Source organism: Lepisma saccharinum, chromosome 11 (assembly GCF_977018435.1).
Source record: "Lepisma saccharinum chromosome 11, izLepSacc3.1, whole genome shotgun sequence".
Lineage (NCBI taxonomy): Eukaryota > Metazoa > Arthropoda > Insecta > Zygentoma > Lepismatidae > Lepisma > Lepisma saccharinum.
In genome coordinates, this window is record NC_139239.1 from 42245882 (window position 1) to 42273774 (window position 27893).

The 27893-nt window shown below is 38.5% G+C and overlaps 1 protein-coding gene across 1 annotated transcript in view; it reads right to left on the bottom strand.

Moving 5' to 3' along the window:
- The window catches only part of LOC145995006 (sodium- and chloride-dependent GABA transporter 2-like), a 58481-nt gene extending 48254 nt beyond the window's left edge, over positions 1–10227 (bottom strand). The window contains exon 1 of the mRNA XM_083131538.1: positions 8701–10227. Coding sequence (XP_082987664.1) covers positions 8701–10227 — 1527 coding nt within the window. The remainder of the gene's footprint in view (positions 1–8700) is intronic.
- Between the last annotated feature and the right edge of the window lie 17666 nt (positions 10228–27893).

Here is a 27893-nt window from a genome sequence, read left to right on the forward strand (position 1 = left end):
ACGCAACGATAATTATAAACTTCTACACCACGATCATTACAATTTCATGAAATGCACCACTTCTCTTTTTGCATTTCAAAACTAGCTCGATAATTCAATACGTACCTTTATTATGATTTAGATCAGTGTGTTATATCGGTAATCATGAAAAACGAGATAATCGTGATCTCATTCTGAATTGAGTTTTATGTAAATAGTTCGAAGTATTCTTCACATCGCCGATAAATCATAAATAGTTTTACGCTCTCGTCGTGACTGTTAGCTGTGTGAAGTTTTACAGTGACGTGCTTATAATTGGAAACTGAAGGTAAGCAGGAATTCATTCGCAGAGGTAATTTCGATGATCCAGTTTAATTTGCAACAACGGGCCTAAGTTCAAAATAACAATTTGTTGAACAGTTTGCAAACTGATTTTTTCTCCGCACCAGAATAAGGATGAAGACAAGTTACCTGAAATGATTCGATCCGAATCCGCCCCTTTAGTGTGTGCCTAGAAATGGAACACTTGAACACTATACATTCGACGATACAAACACCAAATTCTCTCTGACAGCTGGTGTGCTTGTTCTTGTTTACGAGCTCTTGATGCGCGCAGGTCTACCAAGGTCGTCTTCAGTGCTTCTGGACGATGAACGAAACACTCCTTGAATCATCAGACCAAACGGCAAGTTCGACGCTGCAAAGCCATGGTCGTAGTCTTGCCACTGGATCGGCGTGCATTAGGCAGGTTGTGACAAACCTTGCGAAGTACCATGACGTAGGCTCGAGACTTGGTAGTTCATTCTTCTTCCGATTCGAACGCTTTTACGGCGTGGATGTAGATTGTTAGTTTGTCTTAGTTACAGTGCCACCATATGTGCGTAGGGTAACAAGACATCATCACCCCCCTCAGACATGACGTACATTTAGCCTAATGTTCGGTGTCCGGGAGGAATTTGAAAAAAATCACAAATGTCCTACATTTTGAACGTCACATAATTTGAATAAAGAGAAGATGTGCTTCGGTCGAAAAAAGAGTAATCAAAGAAAACAACATGCATTAAAATCCTGTGAACTGCACTACCACGCCTAACCCACCAAATGAAACTTCTGGAACCAGTTCAAGTTATCTTAAGGAAAATACGTATTATTTCAAGTTATGTTAATTGCTGAATATTTGTTTGTCATTCCAGTTAATAATGTAATTAATGCAGGCAATAATGAGAGAGTATTTTCATTAATGTCAGCACAATGTAGAGATGAAAGAAATAATTTTCTCACAGATTGATTGATTGAGGTCGTGTTTTAAGTCCACTTTATGCACACTAGATATTGAACAACATTACGACAATTTCATCAACCTACCACAAGCGTCATCTGAGTATGAGATTAACCACTTGCATTCTAACCTCTGTCACTTAACAATGTTATGGTCTTCGATTCTTACTTTTGTTGATAACAGACAAGAATTTAGAATAATAGTGGATTCAAAGTACTTGATTGATTTCACAAAATATTAATTATTTATATTACTTTGCTACCAAATGACAAATTTATAATGAAATTGTTTCATCTCCATCTCGTTTCCAGAATGCAGTGCTCGTATATATGGTAGATAGAACAATGGCACTCTCAAATAAAAACGAGTGTTGCGTGCAATTGTTCTATCTGAAATTTCCATAATTAATTACAGCATAAATACCTACTTCTTTTTAGATAGGCTTCAATATATCAGCCTTTACAAACTATCAGCGTAATTGTAACAAAGATTCAATAAATATATCATGTCAAACTTTACAGGGCTCTCCTGAAGAAATGAAAAATTGGACATAGAACATTTACATTCTCAGTGGACGAATTATATCACTCCTTCCAGGCCCAAAACGTAACTTCTTATTTATCCAATATATATAAAGCCCCAATCCCACCACTCACTGACATAAATGTTCTCCATGAAGGAAGCCCCGGAGGCGAAAAACACCAGATTACGACCCCCCATGAAATCGTCCCAAAAGGCCGAGAAAATTCAAAAATCTCTCAATCGGCCCTTCCTTAAGGGTGAAAATGCCCTTTTCTCACGTCCTTAGCAACCGTTGCCACGGGCATTTCTTTTGCACACATTGTTTCCTTCAATTCTTAATTGTCTAGCTGCATTATATTTCTCACAGATCAATAGCACACAGATGAATCAACTCATGGTTTTGAAAAGGTGCCTGAAACAAGGGTGACATCTACATGGTAAGGAGTTTCAGCCCAGATACAATTACGTATATATTGTTATACTTAATGCGTAAATATCTACATCGTGCTTGTTTTAACTAAATATTTAGGGGGTATAATGACATGCAATTCCTTATAGCTTGCCGTGCCTGTTGTTGTCCATGGAAACGGACGTTGCTAGGGAACTTAAAGAAAGTTTATTTTCGACCCGAAAAATACTGTAAGGGAATTATGCTAGACTTTTCGAATTTCAAAATACGAGCATCAGAATTTTATTACAGAGGCAAGGTAGGAATTTGAGGGGAATGACGGAAAACGGTCATTATCCAATTACGTTCAAAAATGTGAAAATAACAAATACGTAAATATTGCATTTTCAATTTAGTCGCTATTCAATTCGTTAATGCAAAACATCCAACTACTTATCTTGAAACGGTTATTACTTACTCAGTTCATTATTAAGAAAATATACAATAATAGTTTGAATATTTGTACCTTATTAGAGCCCATACACACATAAAGTTACTTTCTAAACTTTTCAAATTAACGAACTTGTACACATGTTCCCCATCATCCAATACAACATGCAGACATTTTCAAAGTCATTAAGATCATTAAGGAACTCCATCTAAAACATGATTGCGTTCACAACGTGGCTGAAGGTCACGCATGCGAGCGTACAAGACGTGGCCAAAGGCCACGTCGAAAGTACGCGAGTCCTTATGATTATAAACTTGGTTGTCAGATGTGAAGGACTGTAGAAAATAGCAGAAACTAGCATTTAAATAGGTTAGGAAGGTTAAGCTCTTTTTATTTAAGCATACGTAGATAGGTTAAGCAGGTCAGATTTGGTGCTGTTAGCATGTATTTCCAAGTAAGAATTCTTTCACTTTTGTAAAACATGCATGGTATTTAGCATTATACTAGGCCTTTTCTTTCTTCACTTATTTTGTTATTTCTTGGATCTTTATTGGAAATCACCAGCAGAGGCAGGTGAAGGGGCGGACGGAAGGAAAAATGTGTGTGGGGGGAGCAGTCATTTCTTTATGAGTTTAGAATTTTGGATAAGATCATCGAAGGTCATTAACTGCAAAATTAATTTTCGTCTACTGGAGTGATACCGGGAGGAGTCTGCGTCCTGCCCTCCTCTGACGTCATCACTATTGTAGACTCTACTTTCCAACACAATTTAAAGAGATGATTGCTTGGGTACCCTATGGAGTATGTAATATGTAAACTTGTTTAATTAATACTTGTATTATTTTCTTTATACATATATTTGGATTCCTTCCCATCTTTATGTTCTTCTGTCTTTCTTCATCTAAATTTTCGCATTTCTTCTGAAGTCTTAGATATTTATTCTTGTTTACTTTCTCTCTTGTTGGTTATTTCTTTTACTGCTTCTTCTCTTCAATTTTCTGCCTCGTTTCCTTCTCTTCTCATTTCCAGTCTCTCTCTCGGCTTTCACCGTTCCTTCTCTGTTCTCTAGTCCTTTCTCTATTTCATTCGCTCGTGTATTTCTGTTTCTTTTTCTTCCTCGGTTTCTTCCTCTTTCTCTCCCTCGCTCTCGCTCTCTCTCTCTCTCTCTCTCTCTCTCTCTCTCTCTCTCTCTCTCTCTCTCACACCTGGTCCGAACCACAATGTACCTCCACCGGGTCTCGAACGCAGTATTCCTTGATTACCAGACGACGACAATACCACTACGACATCCGGGAGCTCTATATATATGGGGGGGCTCCCCTATGGCGTAGTGGTAACGTCGTCGCCTTGTAATCAAGGAATCCCGAGTTTGATACCGGGTGAAGGCACATTACACAGTGGTTTGGATCCCACTTTAAAACCGTAGGTTCAGTCCCGATTAGTCTTTCTGTGCATAAAGCGGATTTAAAACAACAATTCATTTCATATATGTGAATATGTATGTGCGCGTGTGTGTATGCGTGTATCTTAAAATATGTCCATGTCACGATAACCCTTAACGTCCAAGTAGTCATATCACAATTCAGAATACATTTTTTTATGTGTCTCACATCGCAGTCAACTCAAAAGCATTATTGGTAAAGCGCCGTATTTCGTCTTTTGACGTCAGGCTAAATACTTTCGTAGTTAGGCTAAATGTAGTATATTTGTGCTAAGAGATTTAAACCTAACAAGCCTGACCTAACCACGAAAACATTCCGCACTCATGTTAGAGACAAAAACGGTGCTTGATTAAGAAGCCCTTTGAGCTGAGTGCAATGAGTGTTACCCTTTCTATATTTGAACTTCCCTCTCCTCTCCACTTTTTAGAAAAAATTCTGCAGAACCATTGTTCGTAAAAGTCATGGCCCAACATCGTTACTATGTGGAAATGACATTTTTTTAGAACTTCCCCTTGGGCTCGGTTCACAGTGAAGACAATCTTCAGTGGTTCGGATCACACACTGAACTGTGCCCAGTCCCGATTTGCCCATCTACAGTGAGCAGTTTAAAAGAACTGGACAACTATTTTGCTAATATTCACTTGGTAAGTTTGACCAAAATACATTTATTACGTAGAGAGGTGGACAAATATTTCGATTGATTAATTAATTGAGTTGGTGTTTTCAGTCCACTTTATGCACAGTAAGGCTAATCGGTACTGGACCTACAGTTTGAAGTGGGGTCGGAACCACTATGTGCCTGCACCGGGTATCGAGACAGGGACCCCTTTGATTGCAAGGCGATTACGGTACCACTGCGCCATCGAGGAGGCTCAATAAATAGGTATTTGGAGATTAGTGGTCAATTTTCATTTTCATTGATTTTGTTTACACAATGCGAGATTCACGAATTGAAACAAACCGACAACGCAGTTTGCAACCTCTGCATCTAGGGATTTTAACGAGACTTAGCAGCAGTTATGTCTCCACACACCTTCAACTCCCCCTCCCCCTCACACACACACACTTCCACAACAGTCATTAAATTTTCTCCAAATTCATGGTAATTTTAGATCTAAATTTACCCTTACACCACCAAAATCAGATTGGTATGTTTGAAGAACTCACATAGTAAAGTGAATTAGATTTAAGTAAATTTTTCAAAAGTCTAAAACGAAACCGAGAGTCCAGGACACTAAAATTCTCTTCTCATCTTGGTATGTACATATCAAGAGCAACATCAATCAATATATTTCTAATATTTTGAAACACACATGGAATTAGATAAAAGTGAATTAGAATAGCTATTGATTTTATGATACTTTTGTGCAGGGGCAGACGCTCATAAGGACGATACGGACGCCGCACTGCCGTGTGTAACCACAAGTGAACAAACATTACATTGACATTTAAATATTAGCTTTTACATTGTCTGAATTGCAAATATTCCGTTGCTTATAGATCGTTGGTTAGTCGGTTCTGTATTCATTCTTCCACGACAATTGCGAAGTTTGCACGCCACCGTGCGGGGAAATACGGAACTTCGAGAGAAATCTGGCGGGGCGCCGTCCTCCCACTTTACGAGACGTAGAGCATTCTCAGGCGCGGCCGCGAGGGGTAAGAGGCGAGGGAACTGGCGGAATAAAACGCGCGGGATCTGTGGCTGGGAGGACGGAGGGTTTGTCGTCCGAAACCCACCCCCTAGGCGAAACAGACCCTCTCTCCGGAGAACGGTAAACAATGAAGAGTTGCCAGAAGCAATGAAGTTAACACAAGAAGGAAAATTACCAACCGTCGAAAGAAATCATTCTGTATTCCATAGAGCAATAAATAATACAATTTCCAATGAGGAAAGAAAATATCGGTAACTGAAAAAAGTACAGACATGTGCTTGATATTTGTTATTTACCGTCGCTTTCTGCTACTTTTCGGTAATCACGACGATGAGGATAAGTGATAATTAAATGATGGAAGGGCACTCACAAAGAACACCCATGTCCAGACCGGGATTCGAACCCAGGATCCATGGCTTTGCAATGCTGTATGCTAGCCACGGAAGTCGGCTACAGCTTCGTGTTACTCACAAAATTAGAATTAATTACATGTTTTGATTAGCACGTTTTGAAAAAACCCTGATAGTGTGACAAAGTTTAACGATTTCTTTTCGAGCCGGCTGTTAAATAAATTAGAAACTAGTCATCTAAACTCACCAAAAGCCGCTACAGAAACCTGTGTACTACGAATTTCTGAAAATTTGGCAAAATTGTCTGACAACCCTGAGCCAATAAAATGATTTCATGGGTAGACGATAGCATTGACACTTGTTGCAAAGAGAATACTTGATTCTCTTTGCTTGTTGTTTCTTCGTTTTCCATGGAAAAGTGAAGCTTTTTCGGTAGTGTGCTGTAGTTGTGCGTTTGTTGCGATGAGCTATGTGGAGAACTTGTTGGTGCAAAGTTTTTCTATTTTATTCTGGATGAATAAAATAAACATAAAAAACCTAGGCCGGCCTAGACCGAATTTGAATCTAGAACAAGCATGTCTGAAGAAGATTTCTGGTAAGTTTTAAGTTTTTACTGTAGAACTTGAGCTTCTGGTAACGCAGATATCACCTTTCCAGTGAGATTACTTTGCTGCCCTATTTCATATATCAATTAGTCATGTTGGACAGGAAACGTTTTTTTGTGTAACATTTTTACTAGTTACGTAAATATTCGTCATTGTGCTTATCAATTTTCCCCTCTGTTAAGTTAAAAAACAAACAACTAAATCTGTTAGAACTCTATTTCTTCTTCCATCTTTCGTAATCTTCGCATTAGTGTTAAATAATTATTAATTTATCATAATATGTGCAAACGTGAAAAACATGATATTCAGTAAAGACAAATATATCCATTTCTTATCATGTTGGCTGTTATATACGAAATTAATCAATTAAACTCACATTACAAGTAGAGCAAATTTGTGAGCTATCGCCCCTCCACTTTGGTTCACCACGAGCCGCCACTGAGACGAAGTGTTGTTTTATGTCCATTTTATGTACAACTAGCTGATTACCCTTCGTTACCCAGGTATTTATTTGTACCAATCTTCTATTAGACAGGAAAATAATGAATTCTAACTATTGTCCAAAATGAACTTGGAGTTGAACGGCATTGGGAGTGTCACTATTCATCGTATCGACCCCGTAAACTATATATTCCATACTAATATCGGTCGCTTTCGATTATTTTTACTTATCAATCGCTTCCCACCCTACCCCCAGGAGTGCAAGCCGTGTCTTGGAGTTGAACGGCATTGTGAGTGTCACTATTCATCTTAGCGACCCCAAAAACTATGGTTTCCACACTAATATCGGTCGTTTTACGTCCCCTTTCCCAACCCCACCTCTAGCGGTGCCTGAGGTGTCCTGGAGTTGAACGGCATTGGGAGTGTCACTATTCATCTTAGCGACCCCAAAAACTATGGTTTCCACACTAATATCGGTCGTTTTACATGTCACCACTTCGCACCCCCACCCCTAGTGGTGCCAGGGGTGTCTTGGAGTTGAACGGCATTGTGAGCGTCGCTATTCATCTTAACGACCCCGAAAACTATAGATTGCACACTAATATAGGTCGTTTTTTATTATTTTTACATGCCACCCTCTTCATACCCCCACCCCTAGGGCTGCTGGGGTGTGTTGGATTTGAACGGCATTGCCAGTGTCACTATTCATCTTAGCGACGCCGAAAAGTATGGATTCCACACTAATATCGGTCGTTTTCGATTATTTTTACATGTCCCCCTTCCCACACCACCCCTAGGGGTGCCAGGGTTGTCTTATCCCCACAGTATTTCTTTCGAGATTGCAAGTGATACGTGTTCCAAGTTTGGTTGAAATCGCTCCAAGCGTTCGACAGTTATGCTGGAACAAACACACACACACACACACATCCATTTTTATATATTAGATAAGGCTAATCGGAACTAGAGAATTCTACCCACCCACAATTTTTTTCTCTTTAGATGTCGGCTGCTGCCCTCCCCGAAATAAAATTCTGGCTACGGGCCTGAGGCCGTTAGAAATATTTTGCAGGAGGACCCAATATTTGTAGATCATGCACTGTTTATATATAGTAATAATTTCAAATTAAAATTCAAATAAACTGACATGTAATACGGAAGAGATGAGAAGTTCTAATTTTAGAATAGCACACACGGATTTGCTGTTTTTATTTCTTCAGAATTTTATGGTTATTTGAAAGATATAGTATTTTTTAAAGCAGATTTTAGAAACGTTTTTCTGGAACAGACGAAACTACGAACAGAGAAAGATGATTCCACGGCTCATATTGAATTACTATTTCTATTGTTAGGAGCGTCTACAGAAGAGGTAAACCTTAATATGGATTACAATGTGAAGTTTGAACATCTTCATGTTAAATTTGCATGGAAAATTACTTTTTACTCACACAAGTTCATTTCGTATTTGTATTTTTAAAATTTTGAATACATTGTAAGAAATTATATATGTAAACTACATGAAAGGAAATTATACAGTCGCTTCTCCACTTTCAACGTCAACATCACGTGAACGCCGTGAGAATAACGATAATACGCGATCCGCAACGCTGTTGCTGGGCGAATAGAGTCTGCAGAAGTCGAGCCAGCGATTCGCATCCGCTTCATTCTCTGGTTCGAAGTGAGTAGATGCGCGGACTAGATTTCGTAACTTTTCTACCAGCTTTCCTTCCGTGGTTAATACCTTCAATATAACGTACCCTGGTATAAAAATTGCTGGTAGGAACGTTATGATCCACCCTGCTATTACAGTCCAAAGGGGGAACGGTTCTGTCCCGTACGAAATCCTTGCGTTGTAGATCACGAAGGCACAAACGACAGCGAGCAGTGTTACGGGAGTCACGAAAATCCAACACAACCACCATAATACATTAATAGTCTTTGCACCGTAAACAAAATCAAGAAGTTTTGCGTAGTTTTTCATGCCGAATATGAATACAAAAGCAAGCAGTTCCATGAGGCAAATAATGACTATCGTTAGCGTTGCGTGGATATCGAGAAGTTTCATCCAATAGATACCATTCTCTCGAAGGCACAGTGCCGTGCCTATGAGCAGTAAGAATGTCGTCACTGTGATGCGAAAGTTTCTTTCCTTCTTCAGTACAGGGTATAAGTCGAACAAACTCCACTGCAAGGCGTCCAGCTGTATTACTATCCAAGAGAGCGTAATGAAGCCAAGAGAGAGGAAAAGGATCACGTTCCATAACTGGGGAAAGGGGAAGGTGGCTATCATTGCAGGATATATTGAGAACATAGCTGCTGGTCCGTCCTTTGCCAAAGAGAAGATGGGAATACCTGTCTGCGCCTGCAAATATCCCAAACCACAAAATAGGATGAGTCCAAAGAGGATGCTGACCACTGTGCTTAGAGCAGGAACGCAGAACACTTCCCACGAACAGTCGTTGTTCACGTAGTTGAACCGTGCTCGATGAACCGCCATCCCTAGTCCTGCACCGACGGTGAACAGTGCTTGCACTGCAGCGTCCACCCATGTTTTGACGTTAAGAAATTCGTTCATGTCAGGCACCAAGTACGCTATAAGCCCGTTCGTTGCGCCAGGGAGAGTGACTGCACGGAGTATCATCACTACCATGGCTACGTATCCAAGCGGCATCAGAAAATAGAAACTTATTCGAATTCTTTTCCAGCCGAAGGAGCAACAAGCAATGATCAGAGCGTACAACAAGAGATGGAACGTCAACAGCTCCCACACGAGTCCTCCAGGCTGATCGATACTGGCCGATGTTCTGAGGGCGAATTTGTTGAGGTACTGTTCCGACGGACTCTGCAGAGCCACCGACAAGCTTGCCAAGCCACTATTTCTCACCTCGGTACAGTTTCCATCATTCCAAGAGTACTGGCACGCACTCCAGTCGATAAGTTGGCTCACGGGATAGACCATGAAGAAAAGACAATAACTGCCGATGACGCTTGCGTACGTACACAGGAAAACATTGAGGATCACTGTTGCATATCCAGCTCCATTCATTATGGGAGCCGCACCAAACATTTTGATGAATCCGCTGTTTGTGAACTGCCCAACAACTGTCTCCAAGTGGAACATGGGTATTCCGCAAAGAAGGATCATAAGCAGATACGGGACGAGGAAGGCTCCCCTCGATGAATGTAGCACATGTAGGGGAATCTGAAGACGCCTCCGATGCCGATACATGGGATAAGGTAGTAGAAGAACATCTCCATTCGTTTCAAGTACTTCTTGGCCTCTCCGGGATGTGCGTCGGGTTCCATCAACTTGATGCTTCTGGTCTCCAGTCGGACTCGAAGCTCGGAGATTATTGACCGTGAGTCATCGCTGATTGAGTACTGCTCGACGACGTCTGCAAACGTCACCACTCTGGGTGGAACGTCTACTTCATCTTCGTCATCTTCGTCATCTTCAACATAGAGACTCGGGATTCTCTGTCGGCATCTCTTGAGGGGAATCAATTTCGATTTGGATTTTCTCAGTGGGCTTTCAGAAGGTTCGGTCTCAATTGATTCAGAAGGTTCGGTCTCAATTGCTTCGGAAGATTCGGTCTCAATTGCTCCAGAAGGTTCAGTATCAATTGCTCCAGAAGGTACGGTCTCAATTGCTTCAGAAGGTTCGGTCTCAATTGATTCAGAAGGTTCGGTCTCAATTGCTTCGGAAGATTCGGTCTCAATTGCTTCAGAAGGTTCGGTCTCCATAGCTTCGGAAGGTTCGGTCTCCATTGCTCCAGAAGGTTCTGTCTCAATTGCTTCAGAAGGTTCGGTCTCAATTGCTTCAGAAGATTCGGTCTCAATTGCTGGCCCAGCTTCATCACTTATGCTTCTATCCATCTCGCTCTCTTCGATACTTGGCAGAGATTGCTCATCACTTGACCTGTTGTCCATAGCTTCACTGTATTTTTTCGCTTTCGATCGTGAATATCTATTCTTTTTCTTGCTAATCGCAAAATATGCGTATAGTGCTAATTTATTTTTTCGCTGCACTAATTCCATGGAAACTCTTTATCGATTTTTAAAACATCAACAATCAATAATATCCATGGCATTGCTCCTTCCCTGTGCAAGATAATTGGGATGTCTTCCAATGTTTCGAAGTGTTAATGTCGGGAAAGTATAAAGAAGGGGAAGTTTAAAGTTTTCTCAATCGGTGACAGTGGCTTTAAGAGAATTTAGTCTTTTTAGTTTACAGGAAGTTCTTCCAGTTCCAAACCCTAAATCCGAAATACACACATATATACACGCACACAAATGTCTTAACAATGTTATTTCTGATTGACGTGTATATATTAGTTCGGCTTACCTATAAATAGTCAGATAGAAATCTGCTTAATACGTTCGAAGAAGTTGCATAATCAAGTTAATTTTGTGTAAAGTCATTTCTGACATCATCTCGTAATCAAGGGGTTCCGGCGAAGGAACATTGCAGTGTTTCGTGCACCATTTTGAACTGCAGATCCAGTCCCGATTAGCCTATCTGGCCACAAGGTCTACTTAACAGAAAACTGGTCCCGGGTTCTAAGCCCCACCTGGATATGGATGTTGTTTGTGAGTGTCTCTTCATTAATTTCACCATATCATCAAGTAACATGCATAGCAGGTAAAAATGACGTGATTGGCCTACCAAACCTCCCTCTTGGGATGTGTGTTCAACACGTAAGGCTTGTAAGTCCACCTTACAAGTTGAAATTATTGAAGAACACGTATTTCATTCCCGTATTTATCGCTTGAACACACACAGAAATAATAGACTGCAAGTAGAACTTTTAACGAAGCAATTGAGGACTTGTTTTGATTCGAGTTGTTTCTCTGTAAGGCTTCTTGAGAGGACTTACGTGTGGGTGAATGGAAGAAATGATTTGGACTCGCCCATGGCGGATGTGTTTGCTTACGTAGTATATTCTCAACCAATCACAGGGCGCCCCGATTCTCAGGCACTGTAAGGCGCATTACCAGTGGATGCTAACTGGCGAGATTTCTGTCCCCGCTGCGTCTGTTTGCCACGGTCGGACGAGAACCAAGAAAATCGACTCCCGTGTTGTTTCAACGATGCTTGACGGGAGGTGTAGCTAACAAAACAGGTGTCATTTTAAATGTGTAAACTAACTATTAAGTTCACAAAGAGATGGTTTAATGTTGGATATTACCTTCATTAGAAGCAGCGAAGTTAAAGATAAAAGAGGAATGTCTGGCAATCCTAGATCCGGCAGCGCGCGCAAAGTTAGGCGCGTGCATACCAGTTGCCCGTAATGTTAAAAGCATACGCATAATACTTAGCGTTATGATTTACAGATTTGTTTTACCTTTTCCTTTGACTAAGTTGCTTGATATGCTTTTCAAAATGTGCGCAAATATCGTAACCATGATAATGAGTAATATTCTCGAATGCATTTGAATTTGCAAATTTATCCTACTCATTTCCCACAAATGGCTTTTTAGTGAAAGAAAAAGAATAATAAGAATAAAAATATGACATGGCTTTTCCAGAAGAAGAGTCTGTGTCCTTAACTAAGCTGTATGCGAAATTTGTCAATTGCTACCAGTTGAAAGTTGAGCTACAGGTAATTTATTCCGAATATCGAGTAAAGAGTGTGTTTGAACTTCATGAGTACCTGCGTACTACCCATTTGAATGAAGCTGTTGAACAAGTGTACAAACTAACAGAATTGTTCCTCACTGTTCCTGCCTCAAGCTCGTCGGTGGAAAAGTAGTTTTCTGCACTGTAGAGGATTCATACATTTCAACGCAGCACACAGACACAAGGTAATCTGACTTGGGACTGATATCCATTGAAAAGGAGCTGCTAAAGAAATTGACCAGGAATTTCCGATTCTACGACGACGTGATTAAAGTGTTCAGACTAAAGGATCGTCGGATCGAGTTACAGTATAAATGAGAATTTTCATTAAGTAATACATACATATGCTATTATTGTTAACATAGAGTGTGTGCATTTTGTGTTTGAAATTGAGTAAGCCCATGCATGGCTTAGATTCAAATAGATTCTATTTAGTTAAAATATCTTTGGGTTTTCTTTATCCAATATTCAGATCAGGTTTATTTAAGGAAGCCAGAATCACGCTACGCCACTGGTGTTCAACCACTAGTATCATAACAGTAACAGTGTACAGTTAGTTGGTAATTATGGTAATTTTTGTAATTATTATAATTACTATGCTGAAAGTTTGCTCAATGATAAAATGTATGTGTGACACACGACAATTATTGTTTTTTTTATTATTGATGGTCATTTATGTAATTATTATAATTAATATATAACTGCACATATTTAAATAACAAAGGAAGTGGTGAATCAATGCCAAAATGGATTCTTGAAATAAAAATGGGTGGACCTCTGTGAAAATATTCAATACTTCATGTTGTCATGTTCTCTTTCTTCGGTGTTAAAATTCAACATCTCAGTAGCTTTGTTTTGTCTGCGAAGTTTACATGAATGTTTTCATATTCAGACATAATTTATATACTAGCATATTGTAACACATCCCCTATAACACATCCATAGAACCTTCTATCTTTCAACTACGGTTTTGATTTATAACTTTTGACTGGGGCGTTTTCGGACTGGACTTTCTTATCTCGTGTTGATGCTTTTGTCTCCCTCCCCATCATCCCTGAACTTTTGTTACAGGCAGGGGCGGCCGCTCATAAGGACGATACGGACGCCGCACTGCCGTGTGCAACCACAAGTGAACAAACATTACATTGACATTTATATATTAGCTTTTACATTGTCTTAATTGCAAATATTCCATTGCTTTTAGATCGTTGGTTAGTCGGTTCTGTATTCATTCTTCCGCGACAATTGCAAAGTTTGCACGCCACCGTGCGGGGGAATACGGAACTTCGAGAGAAATCTGGCGGGGCGCCGTCCTCCCACCTTACGAGACGTAGAGCATTCTCAGGCGCGGCCGCGAGGGGTAAGAGGCGAGGGAACTGGTGGAATAACACGCGCGGGATCTGTGGCTGGGAGGACGGAGGGTTTGTCGTCCGAAACCCACCCCCTAGGCGAAACTGGCCCTCTCTCCGGAGAACGGTAAACAATGAAGAGTTGCCAGAAGCAATGAAGTTAACACAAGAAGGAAAATTAACAATCGTCGAAAGAAATCATTCTGTATTCCATAATCTTATTCATTTATGACAAGAGTAGAGCAATAAATAACGCAATTTCGAACGAGGAAAGAAAATGTTGCTAACTGAAAAAGTACAGACTCTTGCATGATTTTTGTTATTTATCGTCGCTTTTTGCTACTTTTCGGTAATCACGACGATGAGGATGAGTGATGGTATAATGAAATTGATGGAGGGGCACTCACAAAGAACACACATACCCATGCCGGGATTCGAACCCAGGAGCCGTGGCTTTGTAATGCGTTATGCTAGCCACGGAAGTCGGCTATAGATTCTTGTTACACGCAAAACTATCGTGTAGCTATATGAGTTGTATTTTTTCTGAATTTAGTGATAAGTACATTTGGATTACAATGATGTGGAGTAGATTTAAATACATGTTTTGATTAGCACGTTTGAAAAAATTCCTGATAATGTGACAAAGTTCTCCAATTTCTTTTCAAGGCGGATGTTAAATAAATTAAAAACTCGTCATCTAAACTCACCAAGAGTCGCTACAGGAACCTGTAAACTACAAATTTCTTAAAATTTGGCAAAATTGTCTGGGAACCCCGAAGCAATAAAACGACTCTTCGTTTTCCATGGAAAAGTGAAGTGAAGCTTTTTCGGTAGTTGTGGATTTGTCGCGATGAACAGTGTGGAGAAATTGTTGCTGCGAAGTTTTTCTACCAGAAGTCTGGAAGTCTGGATGAAAAAATAAACAAAAAATCTAGTCCAAATTTGAATCTAGACAAGTGTCAAAGAAGGTAGGTCGTGAGTTCACTCGCAAATTTCGCGTTGAAGGACAGAAGGATAAATTTTAGTTACAAGCATGTCTGAAGATTTCTGGTAAGTTTGAAGTTTTTACTTTAGAGCTTCTGGTAACGCAGATATCACCTTTCCAGTGAGATATTTATTTTGGTGCCCTATTTCACATATCAATTAGTCATGTTGGACAGGAGACATTTTCTGTGTAACTTTTTACTAGAAATTTTCACGATTAATGCACGTAAATATTCGTCTTTGTGCTTATCAAGTTGTGTAAAAATTAATATCCCTTCTTCTGAATTTTCCCCTCTGTTAAACGACTAAATCTGTTAAAATTCTATTCCTCCTTCCATCTTCTTCGCATTACTGTTAAATAATTATTAATTTAAAACGTGTAAAACATGATATTCGGTAAACACGAACGTATCAATTTCTTATCACGTTGGCTGTTATACGAAATTCATCATTTAAACTCGCATTACTAGTAGAGCAAATTTGTGCCTGCCCCCGTGGCGGAGTGGTTAGCACATCGCCCTACGACGCCAGGGATCCCGTGTTCGAATCCCGGCCTGGGCATGGATTTTGTGAGTGTCCATTCATCAATTTCATCATATCACTCATCCCCATCTTCGCAAATAAGCCAAATGTGACACAAAAGGCGAAGTAAAATAAAGCAAATCAATAGGGCAAATTTGTGAGCTATCGCACCTCCACTTTGGATCACCACGAGCAGCCACTGCTTTTGTGTGTCCCACTCTTCCACTTTGGAAAGAAAACGTTTTAAGTTTAGGTTCGGCATCTTATACTGGCGCGATTTTTTTTAAAAAAAGAACATAATTATGAATATAATAATATAAACAAATTAATACTATAACCTAATCTGGTTCATCAAAAGTTACTCCAATAGAGGGGAGCTCTGCCCCTCTTAAGCGATCTTTGAATACGCCCCTAGCATAACGGTGATGCTCATTCCTATAGAAAAGCATAAAAGCTTATTAAAAAACAAAGTAGGGAAAACTTTACAGAATAGCTACCTCGGAGACAATGTTAGGGTCAGCCTGACTTCTATTTTGCGACTTCTACGGATAGTCAAATAGCGTACCTTCTTCTGCCACGATTGGAATTATGAATAGAACTTTACATCTAATGGTACGCAGGCGGTTGTTTTGCACTCAAATGATACTTCAGTACCTTCAGTGCCGAATCTATAATCCGCAAAACCACGCAGTACGGGGGGGGGGGGCAAAGATAAACAGCGGCCCCTTACCATTCATGTAATATAGGGTTCGCAAAAAAGTATACACTGGGAGTTTATTTAATTTTATTTATAGAACTTCACACTGCAGGAAAATGTCCTTTTATAGAGTTGTACATACTAAAATACGAGTAATTGACACAAACATATAATTCATACATTACTCTCTCATGACATGGATATATATAAAATTGTATATAAGATGGATACATAACTCTGTGATTACATAATTATAAGTTATATATATATACACACACAAACATACGTATATACATGTACCATTGTTATTAAGGTATACAAGTATATAATGTTGCCTAAACAACAAGATGATTACACAGATTTACATTGTACGAGATTTAAAATATTTAGGAGAAGATACAGACTTTAAACCAAGTTAATTCATGGTGATAAAAATGAGAGTAAACAATTCAGTGATTAACGTATTTGCTTGTCACCTTTCATATTACATTAAGAGAAGATGAATATAGTAGTAAATACATTAAAGAAAGATAAAAACACAAAAGGTTTAAAAATATTTAATGTTATTTAGTTAATAATGTTTGTGGTATTATTCATATTGTGTGGGTATCCTGTTTGTTCTACTCGTGATTACGGAACTATTACATCATAGTTTTTTCGCGCTTTTCTGAGGTAGGTATGGAGTTTGGATTTAAATTTTAGGGTGCTTAGAAAGATGTCCACTGGGTACCTTGATTTTTTAACTTCGTTAAATAATTTACACATTCTTCGAATTGGAGATGTATCTGCAGATTTCGTTTGGGCTCTGGAAATTTGGAATAGGTCTTTGCGCGGCCTTACTTTGCTGTACGGTACGTAAAAATTAATTTTCGAAAGAAGACGTTCGGAATCTATTTTATTTGTGAGTAATTTGTGCAGAAAAAGTTATTCATGGATCTGTCTTCGGCTGTGAAGGGGGACTATATTGAGAAAACTTCTTAATGCTTCGCGTGGAACATATTTGGGATAGACGCCGGTTATTTTTAGTGTCAGGAACCTAAGAAACTTGTTTTGCACTCTTTCGATTTTGTGTATATGGGTTTGGATTTGTGGAGACCAGACAACAGATGCGTATTCTAGTTTTGACCTTACATAATATTTGTATAAAATTTCGAACGTTTCTTTCTTTTTAAATTCGCTTCCCATTCCCATTATAAAACCAAGCTTTCGATGCGCTTCGATTATCATTCGGTCCGTGTGTTTTTGGAAACTTAGATCATATTCGAACTGGACGCCCAAGTCTTTATAGTTAGTTACTTTCTCCAAACTGTGGTCATTGATTGTAACGATAGGAATAAGGACGTTTTTTGCGACCAAAAGTCATTACTTTGCATTTGTTAAGATTAAGCACTAATTTGGTCTCTTCGCACCATTTCGCGAGGAAATTGATATCATTTTGTAGTTCGGTTGTTTGTAATAGGGATGGCCAAACGGATCCGGATCCGAAATATCTGGGTCCGTTCGGATCCGGATCCAAAGTTCCGGGTCCGAGAGTTTCGTATCTCAATCCCATTATAATATTACCACACCTTAAAAGGTATTATGATCTTCGATTACAAGAAATTTTTCATTAGTTAGTCTTTCAAGATTTTTTTTCCAAGTGTTCTTCCTAAATACTTTGCTACGCATCGGCTAACACACACGTGCACAAAAATAATCTTACTTGTTTAACATAAAATGTCAGAGGTGATTTTGTAAATGCCATTGAAAGGGATATGTATTCATTCGAATGTATTGGAAATGGAAACACACATAAATGTGAGACATTCCATTCCAGGATGAAACCTTTAACACATTTAACAAGATAGAAATGTTATACAAAAATTATACAATTGTTCTACAGTTACAGTTTTACAAATTAAAATAAAACATTATAATATATGCAGTGTTATGTACAAAGTGTAAGACTAACAAGGGAGGTTATCTAAGTGTCCCCCTCCGATTTCCATGAAACTTGGCAGGAGTATAGAGGGGGCCAAAGGAAGAAATACGTGTTTGTTTCGGCTAAAAAACTGTTTTATGGGGCAAAACCCCCCTCAAATGTCAAAATGAGGACAAATTGACGTGGGGATCTGACCCCTGTGTCCCCCTCCGATTTCCATGAAATTTGGCAGGTGTATAGAGGGGTCCTATGCCCCCTGTTTCTTCCTATGCCATATTTACGTGGTTTCGGGGTCAAATCCCTACTTCAATTTCTCCTCATCTTGACGTTTGGGGGGAGAAGGGGTTGCCCACTAAAACAGTTTGTTAGCTGAAACACAAAAACACGTACTTATTCCTTTGGGCCCCTCCATGCACCTGCCAAATTTCATGGATATCGGAGTGGCACACAGGGGTCAAATCCTCGCGTGAATTTCCTTCATCTTGACATTTGAGGGGAGTTTTGCCCAATAAAACCGTTTTTTTAGCTGAGACGCAAAAACACGTATTTCTTCCTTTGGGCCCCTCTATACACCTGCCAAGTTTCATGGAAATCGGAGGGGGATACAGGGGTCAATTCCCACTTCAATTTGTCCTCATCTTAACATTTGAGGAGAGGGGGGGGGGTTTGCCCCATAAAACAGTTTTTTAGCCGAAACAAAAAGACACGTATTTCTTCCTTTGGGCCCCTCTATACACCTGCCAAGTTTCATGGAAATTGGAGGGGGAGACTTAGATCTCCCTTGTTAGTGTATTAATTACAAATCGCGCACTCACACTATATATGTATGTATGTATATTGTATATACAGTATATGTATATTAGAAGGTAACAATATGTTATAAACACATTCTTACTTTCCAAAGAAGCGCTCATGTGGGATGGCAAGACGGATACGAAAGTTCTGGATCTGGATCCGAAAGTTCCGGTTCCGAAAAACCAACCGGATTCGGATTTCGGATCCGGCAGAATCCGGATCTGGTCATCCCTAGTTTGTAATACTTTTGTAAATTTTTAAATCGTCTGCTTACAAAATTGTTTCAGAGTGTTGAAGTTTATCTGGGAGATCATTTGTCATCACCAAAAACAGTAGGGGTCCTAGATTTGAGCCTTGCGGAACACCTGAGCAGGCTTGGAATTCCAAGGATGCGCTGTTACAGTACTTAACGTATTGTTTGCGGCCTTTGAGATAAGAAGACATGAGTTTTAAGAGAGGCAGTGAGAGGTTATAGTGGTGGAGCTTTTTTAGAAGAATGTCGTGATCAACAAGGTCGAATGCTTTGGAAAAATCTGTATAAATTACGTCTACCTGTCCTTGCTTGTCTAACATGGTGGAGATAAATTGGGAAATTTCTACCAAGTTCGTTACCACTGATCTTTTCGAAACAAAGCCGTGCTGATGAGGAGAAAGAACTGAGTGAAGATGGCTAGATATATATTTGTACAAGATTTTTTCGAATTTTTCGCAGCAGCCGAAATGAGAGATATCGACCTGTAATTATTGATTTCGGTCTTGTCGGAAACCTTTGGGATGGGACTTCAGAGACCTTCCACTTATCTGGGAAAGTGCATGTTGAAAGCAATAAGTTAAATAGGAAGTGTAGTGGATATTTTAAGCTTTCTGAGCAGCCCTTTACTACATATGGAGGAATCATGTCTGGACTTATTGTTCTTTTAGGTTTGAGCGATTTTATTGCTTCTTCAACGTCCCTGAGAGGAATTTCACTGATATGTAGGGCATCCAGCAGTTTGTTGGTATTGTCTACGAGAAAGGGTTTTTTGTAGGTAGATTTAGCTTGTTTGCAAGTTGAATTGAAATAATGTGAGAATGCATCGGCAATTTCATTATTGCTTAAGAGAGGTTTATTTAAGTAAGTAGTGGGGTGAGGTGGTGTTTTTTTTCTGTTGTTTTTGACAAAATACCAGAAGTGTCGGGGATCGTGTTGTATATTTAGTTCACAGTTCAATAAATACTTATGATATGATTCACTAATGCATTTTTTGAGTTTCTTTCGCAATTCTTTGAACTTGGTTTCGTGAAAGGACGCGTCGCCTTTCTGCTGTTTCTATTTTCGGTGAAGCATTGCTTTTAAAGCAATATCTTTTTTTTATTTCGCTCGTGAACCAGCAAGGAAATTGACGCGAGTTGCAGATCGTAAAGGGGACACATTTATCGAATACAGTAGTTAGAATCTTATAGAAGTTATCTGTAGCATCATTTACGTTTCGATAATTTTTTTAGTTCGTTCCAGTTAGTTGTTTGGAGTTCTTGAAACAGTTTATGGAAATCGGCTTTTTTAAAATGATATATTTTGTTTGTCGGTTCGAATTTATTCTGTACGGTTGTGGGTGGGACACATACACCGATAAAGCTGGGTGATGCTTATCTTTGAGAACTAGCGGCATTTCGTTCTTTTCGGCGATCACGTGGCTCATATTAGTTATGACTAAGTCTAGTGTTCTGCCTAGTGTGTTTGTTACCTTACTATTGCTGCTTAAGGAATGGAGTTCAAGAAAATTTTGGAGCTCTAAACAACTGTTTCCGGAATTTAGTAAATTACAGTTAGTACCCGTGATTTCTGGTATGTTAAAATCGCCAACTAAAATTAGACGACACCCATTTGGACATTGTGTAGTTATGTGCCTGAATATCATGTCATACACCAGAGGTGGTGAATCGGGAGGAATATAGACGGCACAAATGTATGCATTAACTTCGTCCTGAGTCTTCCTTTACAATTAAAGAGTCGACGGTGGGATTGTCTAGAGTACACTCAATTTTGGTGGGTTGATATTTCTTTAAAATTGCTAATAACGCGCCTCCTCCCAAAGATTTCCCTGTGGATATTTCATCGCGATCTGTTCTAAAGACTACATATCTATCATCGAAAAATTCTTTATCATTATGTGAAGAAGTTAGCCAAGTTTCAGTACATATTACTACATCATAATTACTTGATAGAATTCTGAGATAAAACTGTTTCGTTTTTGTTCTCAACCCAACCCAACCCATAAAACAATAAACTTAGTAATATGCCTAGCACTGTAAAAGTAAAAAAAAGAAAGGAAAGACTACTTTGTTTGATTACTCGAGTTTGTTTGAAGCACAGAAACGCCCATATGGGGTGGGCCTACAGTTTAAAGTGCGATACAAACCACCACGAATGCAGTTTAAAGTTTCAAAATGTTACAGAATGAAGCAGAAAAACATTTTTTCGATGCTGATTTAGGCAGGACTATGAGTGTTTTCTTAAATTAAGCATGTTGGGACGTAGTACACAACCCATACAACAGCATAGTATAAAAATCTCAATTTTCAACAAAAGTGGACCTTGTTTTTCCATTGTACCCTTCATATGTTACTAATTTTAAGTTGCCTAACTTGGAATAGCTTTTCGGTTTGAAACTGTTTAATACTCCTCACCACAAACTAAACATAAATTTCTTTCTAACCACGAGTTTTTCTTTCCTAGTTCTTTGGTGCGGAGCTATATAGTATTTTCTGCTGTATACGGGCAGTCTGTGTTATCACGATCTCATTTACTTTCAGTGGGATACTTACAAGCAGGGTTGTTAAAGGTCCAGGAATTTTAAATAAATTCAATTCTGGTCCAGGAGAGAAAATCAGTAAACGTAAATGGGTTCTGGAATGTAAAGAACATTTTTATCTGTAAAGTACTTCAAATCGGTCCAGGAACCTTTTTACCAGATCAATTAGAATACGGTCCAGGAACCTCTTTTCTCGGCTGAAGTTAAATACGGTCCAGGAACCTTTTTTCCGGCTCAATTTAAATACGGTACAAGAACTTCTTATCCAGATCAATTTAAATACAATCCAGGAACCTATTTTTCAATTAAACAAAACGCAACTTGGATCTAATTTAAATTGTGTGAGATAAGACGTTCCCGTCCTGTTACGGAACCAAATAGAACCCATTACAATATATGGATTTATGGATCCTTAACAATCTCAGGGTTGTTAATTTCCAGGAATTGTAAATAAATTCAATTTCCGTCCGGAAGAGAAAATCAACAAGTGTAAATGGGTTCTAGGCCGTAAAGAACATTTTTATGTATAAAGTATTTCAATTCGATCCAGGAACCTGTTTTCTGGATGAATTTAAATTCGGTCCAGGAACCTTTTTTCAATGAAACAATATGCAACTTGACCGAATTTCAATTGTGCAAGGAAAAAGGTTCCGGTCCTGCAGCAGAACTCAATAGAACCTATTAGAATATATGGGTGTACGTGTATTTTATGTTCAACACAAACACACACTTATATAGAGGCAGATAAATAGAGGGGGGGGGCTTTTGGTAATATTTTGCTGGGAGGCCCATAATTTGTAAATCCGGAACTGCTCATCCCAATAATTCTACACAGTAAATAGATTAGTAGGGTGCATAGTGGCATATGGCGTACAAAGGAAATAAAGTAATCGTTCAGAGATATTCGCACAAAAATAAAGGGAAGATTATAGTAGTAAGAAAAAATGTTTAAAAGTACTGCATATTGATACATTGATAGCTGACACACTACTCTTTAGTGCCGATAATCCAAGTTGCACAGATATATGCCACTTTCCAATATGATTGAATCAAAAGTTGTAGCCGATTCCGTAGCCAGGTGCGTTGAAGTAGACAATTTTCGATCTTTCCACTGAAGTTCCTGGGTTCGAGTCCTTGCCTGAACATGAATGTTCTTCCTAAATAGCCCTTATCAGTTCCGTATGATAATGATAATCCCTATCGTCTTGATTATATAAAAGTAGACGAAAAGAAGTACAAGTATACGAATCAAAAGTTGTGAATCTCACCATAACATTAACTGAAAATAGCTACAGTTTGAGTTCTGTCACTTTTCTATGTGATCTTCTATGTATGTATTTTATCAATTGTTGCAAGTAGCATTTCACTTTTGTTCTTGCTTATTGTCTATTATTCCAAGTAAACGTGATCATATATCTGAAATAGTATAAGGCATTACATTTCTCAATTTACATTATATTTAGACCTCGGATTCTAGGTTTTAACCTATTTTTGCCTTTACAAGAATGTAAGAAATAATAAGTTATGTCAGCGTTTCTTTAAAATGCAGCAACTGATGAAGTTTTATAGTGCCTAAAATACCTATTTTGCTTGTTAGAATCTATTTTAGGTTAATGCGCCTAAATCAAGTCTTTTTTTTTTGTTTTTATATATTTTTAAAAGTTTTACAGGATTTTTATGTCACACCGAGGCATTTGCTTCGTTTGGTCACGAAAAAATTCAATGATAACGTGTTTGAAACGTACTCTCTGTCGATTTCCCTTCCTCCAAGTCTATGGTCATTTTTCAAAGCTCTAAACAAAGCAAAATGTCTGATGCCACTGTTACCTGTACAGTCCAAAGTGCAAACTTCTGATTTGCGTGGTCTTGTTCACTTTCGCGTCACTTCGGTGCTTTGTGGAATTCACGCCTTGCAAACTAACATTTCAGCATTGAAGTTTGCACCACTGACTATGTTACTGTTGAAAGATTATTTTCAGCATATGAGATGATCCTCACAGACAAAAAATGACTGTGGATAACATAAAAAAAGATTGCCTAATTATACGGCGAAGAGTGGATTTTAATAGCAAATTTCCTGCCATCGCCGTAGGGTTAGGCAAAACAAGGTAGTGAGTATTTCAGGATATAGCTGCCCCATTTTCATTACCTAATACCTAATCAGCATTTTTTTTAGGAATTTTGAACTATTTTAAGTTTTTCTGAACCTACTTCAAGATTTTTCGAGCCTAACTTAAAACTTTTAGAACCTATTTTAGGGTTTTTCGAACCTATTTTAAGATTTTTAGAACCTATTTTAGGAATCTAAAAGCACACTTTTTAGAACCTAAAAATCCGAGGACTAATTATATTATACACAAACTCCTTACAGTATAAGTTAAAAATTGGGGATAAATGATAGACGCTTTAAGGTCTTTAGATTTAGAATGTTTAATGTGACTTCATACATCAGCATCCAAGAGGCTTCCATTGTTCCATCGGACTGTAGCATTCACTGCTGGTTTCTGCACCTGCAGAGGTTTTATCTTGACCTTGAAACAAATTTTTAAAAAAGTTAGTAAGAAATGCAAGCAGAAAGAAGAACGTTCACTAGGGTAGGAATTTATGATCTAAGACCTTTATGAACTTTGGACTGTACAGGTAACAGTGACATATCCTAAAACGTACCAAAATTATGATCTCAAAATATATATCTTAAAATATGAACTAAAAATACTGCTAAAATACAAAATAGCTATTAATTTTGTTAATAATTTCACAAAATTGTTATTTTCTTTTACAGTGGAATGTTGCAAATATAAATATTTTTGGGGTGGTAAACAACTCAAGATATATTTTCAATTAAAATTTGTTACATATGAAAAAGTTATACCTTAAATTGGACTTCACTTTCTTAGTTATACTGGATGACGACATGTATCTTCAATTTCAAGCCTGTGCAAACATTATATTATTATCATCAATATTTGTTGATTTTTTTAAATGCGTTTTACGCTTATCCTTTTTATAGCATGTTTTGTATAAAATATGACCTGATGCTAAAATATGGTTTTAAAATAGTTGGGCATGTACTGCACAGGACCAAAAAATCACTTCAGCACGGGGAAACAGAACAAGCTAGAAATACGAGGCCATAAATATCCGAATATTAGTAATTTTCTTCTAGTGTACAATGGCTAATGTTATCTATATCTCTAACCTTGTATAGTCAGTAACCATTGTATTCCTAGCCTTTCTGGATGACGCAAGTGACAAAACGTTCTTCTCTCTTTACACTACTTGCCTCGTACGCAGATTAAAACTTGAGAATATATATGCATTTCACTGTACAAAAGAGATTTAGAATTCGGCGAGTCGATTTTTTCAGTGATTCAACTCTTGCGCGCATGTTAAACTGAATAAGGATGCAACGTTTCTCTACAATGCGACTGAAACGTACATGTGCGTGTGCGTGTCTGTAGTCTCTAGTAAGCGGTATTTTCCTCCAGATTTTTTTTATTTGAATTTTGTTTTTTAAAAAAATTCTCAATATGGTGTGATAAAGTTCAATTTCTTAAATGCAACTTTCGCGTTACACATTCATCTTACTGATTGTTACTTGTAGACAAGCATTTAACTTATTTGGCCAACGTACACATCATAATAATTTGACGGTTTATTTGCTGGACCTAGCTGCCTAGCTTAAGGACCATTGCAAAAAGAAATATGTTCTACGCAGTAAACTTTGTCAAGAGAGAAACTATCACCACGTTTTGAGAAATCGGTGTAGGACCTATGATCCACAAGGGGCAATAGTTATAAAATAACTACGTGAGGCTTAACATTTTTGAAAGGGAAATTCAGAAAATTAACACATAAGCACTTCTTCTTTTATGCGATACATATGGTAGCATTTCTCTCTCTCTCTCTCTCTCTCTCTCTCTCTATATATATATATATATATATATATATATATATATATATATATATTTGCGCGCGCGCTCGAGTGTGTTAGTGTGTGTGCGTGTGTGTGTGTGTGCTGGTACGTTTGTAATTTTAATGAAATTACTTATGTTTCTATCTTCTAAATGTCTTATCAGTAGTACAATAAGCCTGCTTCTGCGCCATTAAGTGAGCCGCAGTGTTGCCAACTCCCCCCAAGAAAATTTCACCATATGATATTTTATAGGCGAAGCTAACCTACAAATAGGAGTTGGCAACACTGACTAGTCGCTTCACAAACCTTTTTGTTTTTTTAAACATTTTGCCATATGATATTTCACAGGCGAGGCTAACCTACAAATAGGAGTAGACAGCGTAGCCTTCTAAGATGATAAGTACGCAGTAAAATGAAGAAGAAGAATTAATGACGCTAACTGGCGGTGCAGTGTTAATGCTTCCTCTTCTTCTTCTCCCTCTTTCCCCCCTCTTCTTCTTCTTCTCTGTATTTTCTAGCATACTGATCTATTGCATGCTAACCAAACCTCTTGGGAGGCAGGCCACGGGTCCTCCACATGTATGTATGTATGTAATGCGATTTGTGGGAAGAGGGGGCCAACATTTTGAACTTGCGGCTTAATTAATCTGCATGCATGCTTAATGTTTGACTTTTTTTTGTTTCTAGTTCGGCATGAGATACACACAATTTTATTTTTTGAAGTACAGTTAATATTACCTAGGTTAAGCTGTGACATACAACTAGCGATCGACACGACCACCTGACACACAGACAGAGAGAGAGTGAGCAAATTCAAAGTGTGATCTATCGTGAATTAAACTAACCAACCCACATATAGCCTTACAGGAGACTCAAAGGCAGAAAGTAGTGCATAGCGTGACAGGTCGATCTATCGTGAACTAAACTAACCTCACCCACTCATACATACACACTATGTCTTACAGTAAGTAAGGCTGCTATATCACTTGTAAGGGGTGACGGTTGCCAACACACACAAGATCTATTGCAAACTAAATTAACCTACGACATAAGCCATGGATACACACACACCAAGCCTTCCAGATAGGCTATAAGCAACTCACCTATTGCAATTGTATAACGGGGAAAATTAACCTACAATTGGCAACACTGTTTGAGCTGTTTTCGACGAGTAGTGTTACCAAACTTACACTTTGCAAATAGGCTAAAGCTAATGCTCTACAGCTAGAGGCTTGAAACATATACCTTACCAGAGTATGCTAACTTGCCTCATATAAAAAAAATATTACCTAGTACGGGTTAAGCTGTGACATACAACTAGCGAACGACACGACCACCTGACACACAGACAGAGAGAGAGAGAGTGAGACAGCTTATATGCAGTTTTTCCTACACATGTACTGGGTTTAAAATGTAACTTGCAACAACCATTTCACTCACCTCCTAACATATAATAAAATAACCACAGGTTTTTGATACTTGGTGCCAGAACATGGTGGTTTCAGACTGTAAATTCAGCCAGATTATTCTATTTGTGCAAGAGAAAAATGATGATTGCATTTGGAATATATAATTCTTCTTACGGTATTTTGCGTGCCCCAGTAACCTTGCGTTCAATTCACGGAAGCTATGACGTGTATTTCCTGTTTCGCGAACATACGAGAACCTTTCACAATGTCGCATCAGAAAATATATTGCAAGAGTGAGTTGGTTGTGTATATAAATCTAGTTTTGGCGAATGGACATGAATATAATGTCAAAATTATTGCATAACTTAAAACATTGACATTTATTGCACTAGCAAAGGTAAATGTGGAATGCAAAAAGCTCACTCCCTGGCCCCTCAGCTGTTAGGTTAAAGAGCATAAAAATCTCATTACTGATAGCAAGCATTGCCATATGGACAAAAACAGATCTAGTAGGATCAATCCATATGAAGTCATACAACATGGTTGCTTGGCCATTTTTAAAAAAAGTTAATTTTTTGTGTGGTGTGAGCCTCATATGTTGACAGTTCAGAACCACTCTTATTTTATTTTTACTATCACCGATTTAAAGATGGCGGGCATTATTTTATCATGGCTCGCGTCATTTTCTCCATTCGTAAGCATCAGCGGCAACTTTTTTATCTCAGCTCTGGTAAGTTCTACGACAATGAGACAAAATCTGTGATGTTAAGCACATTATAGGC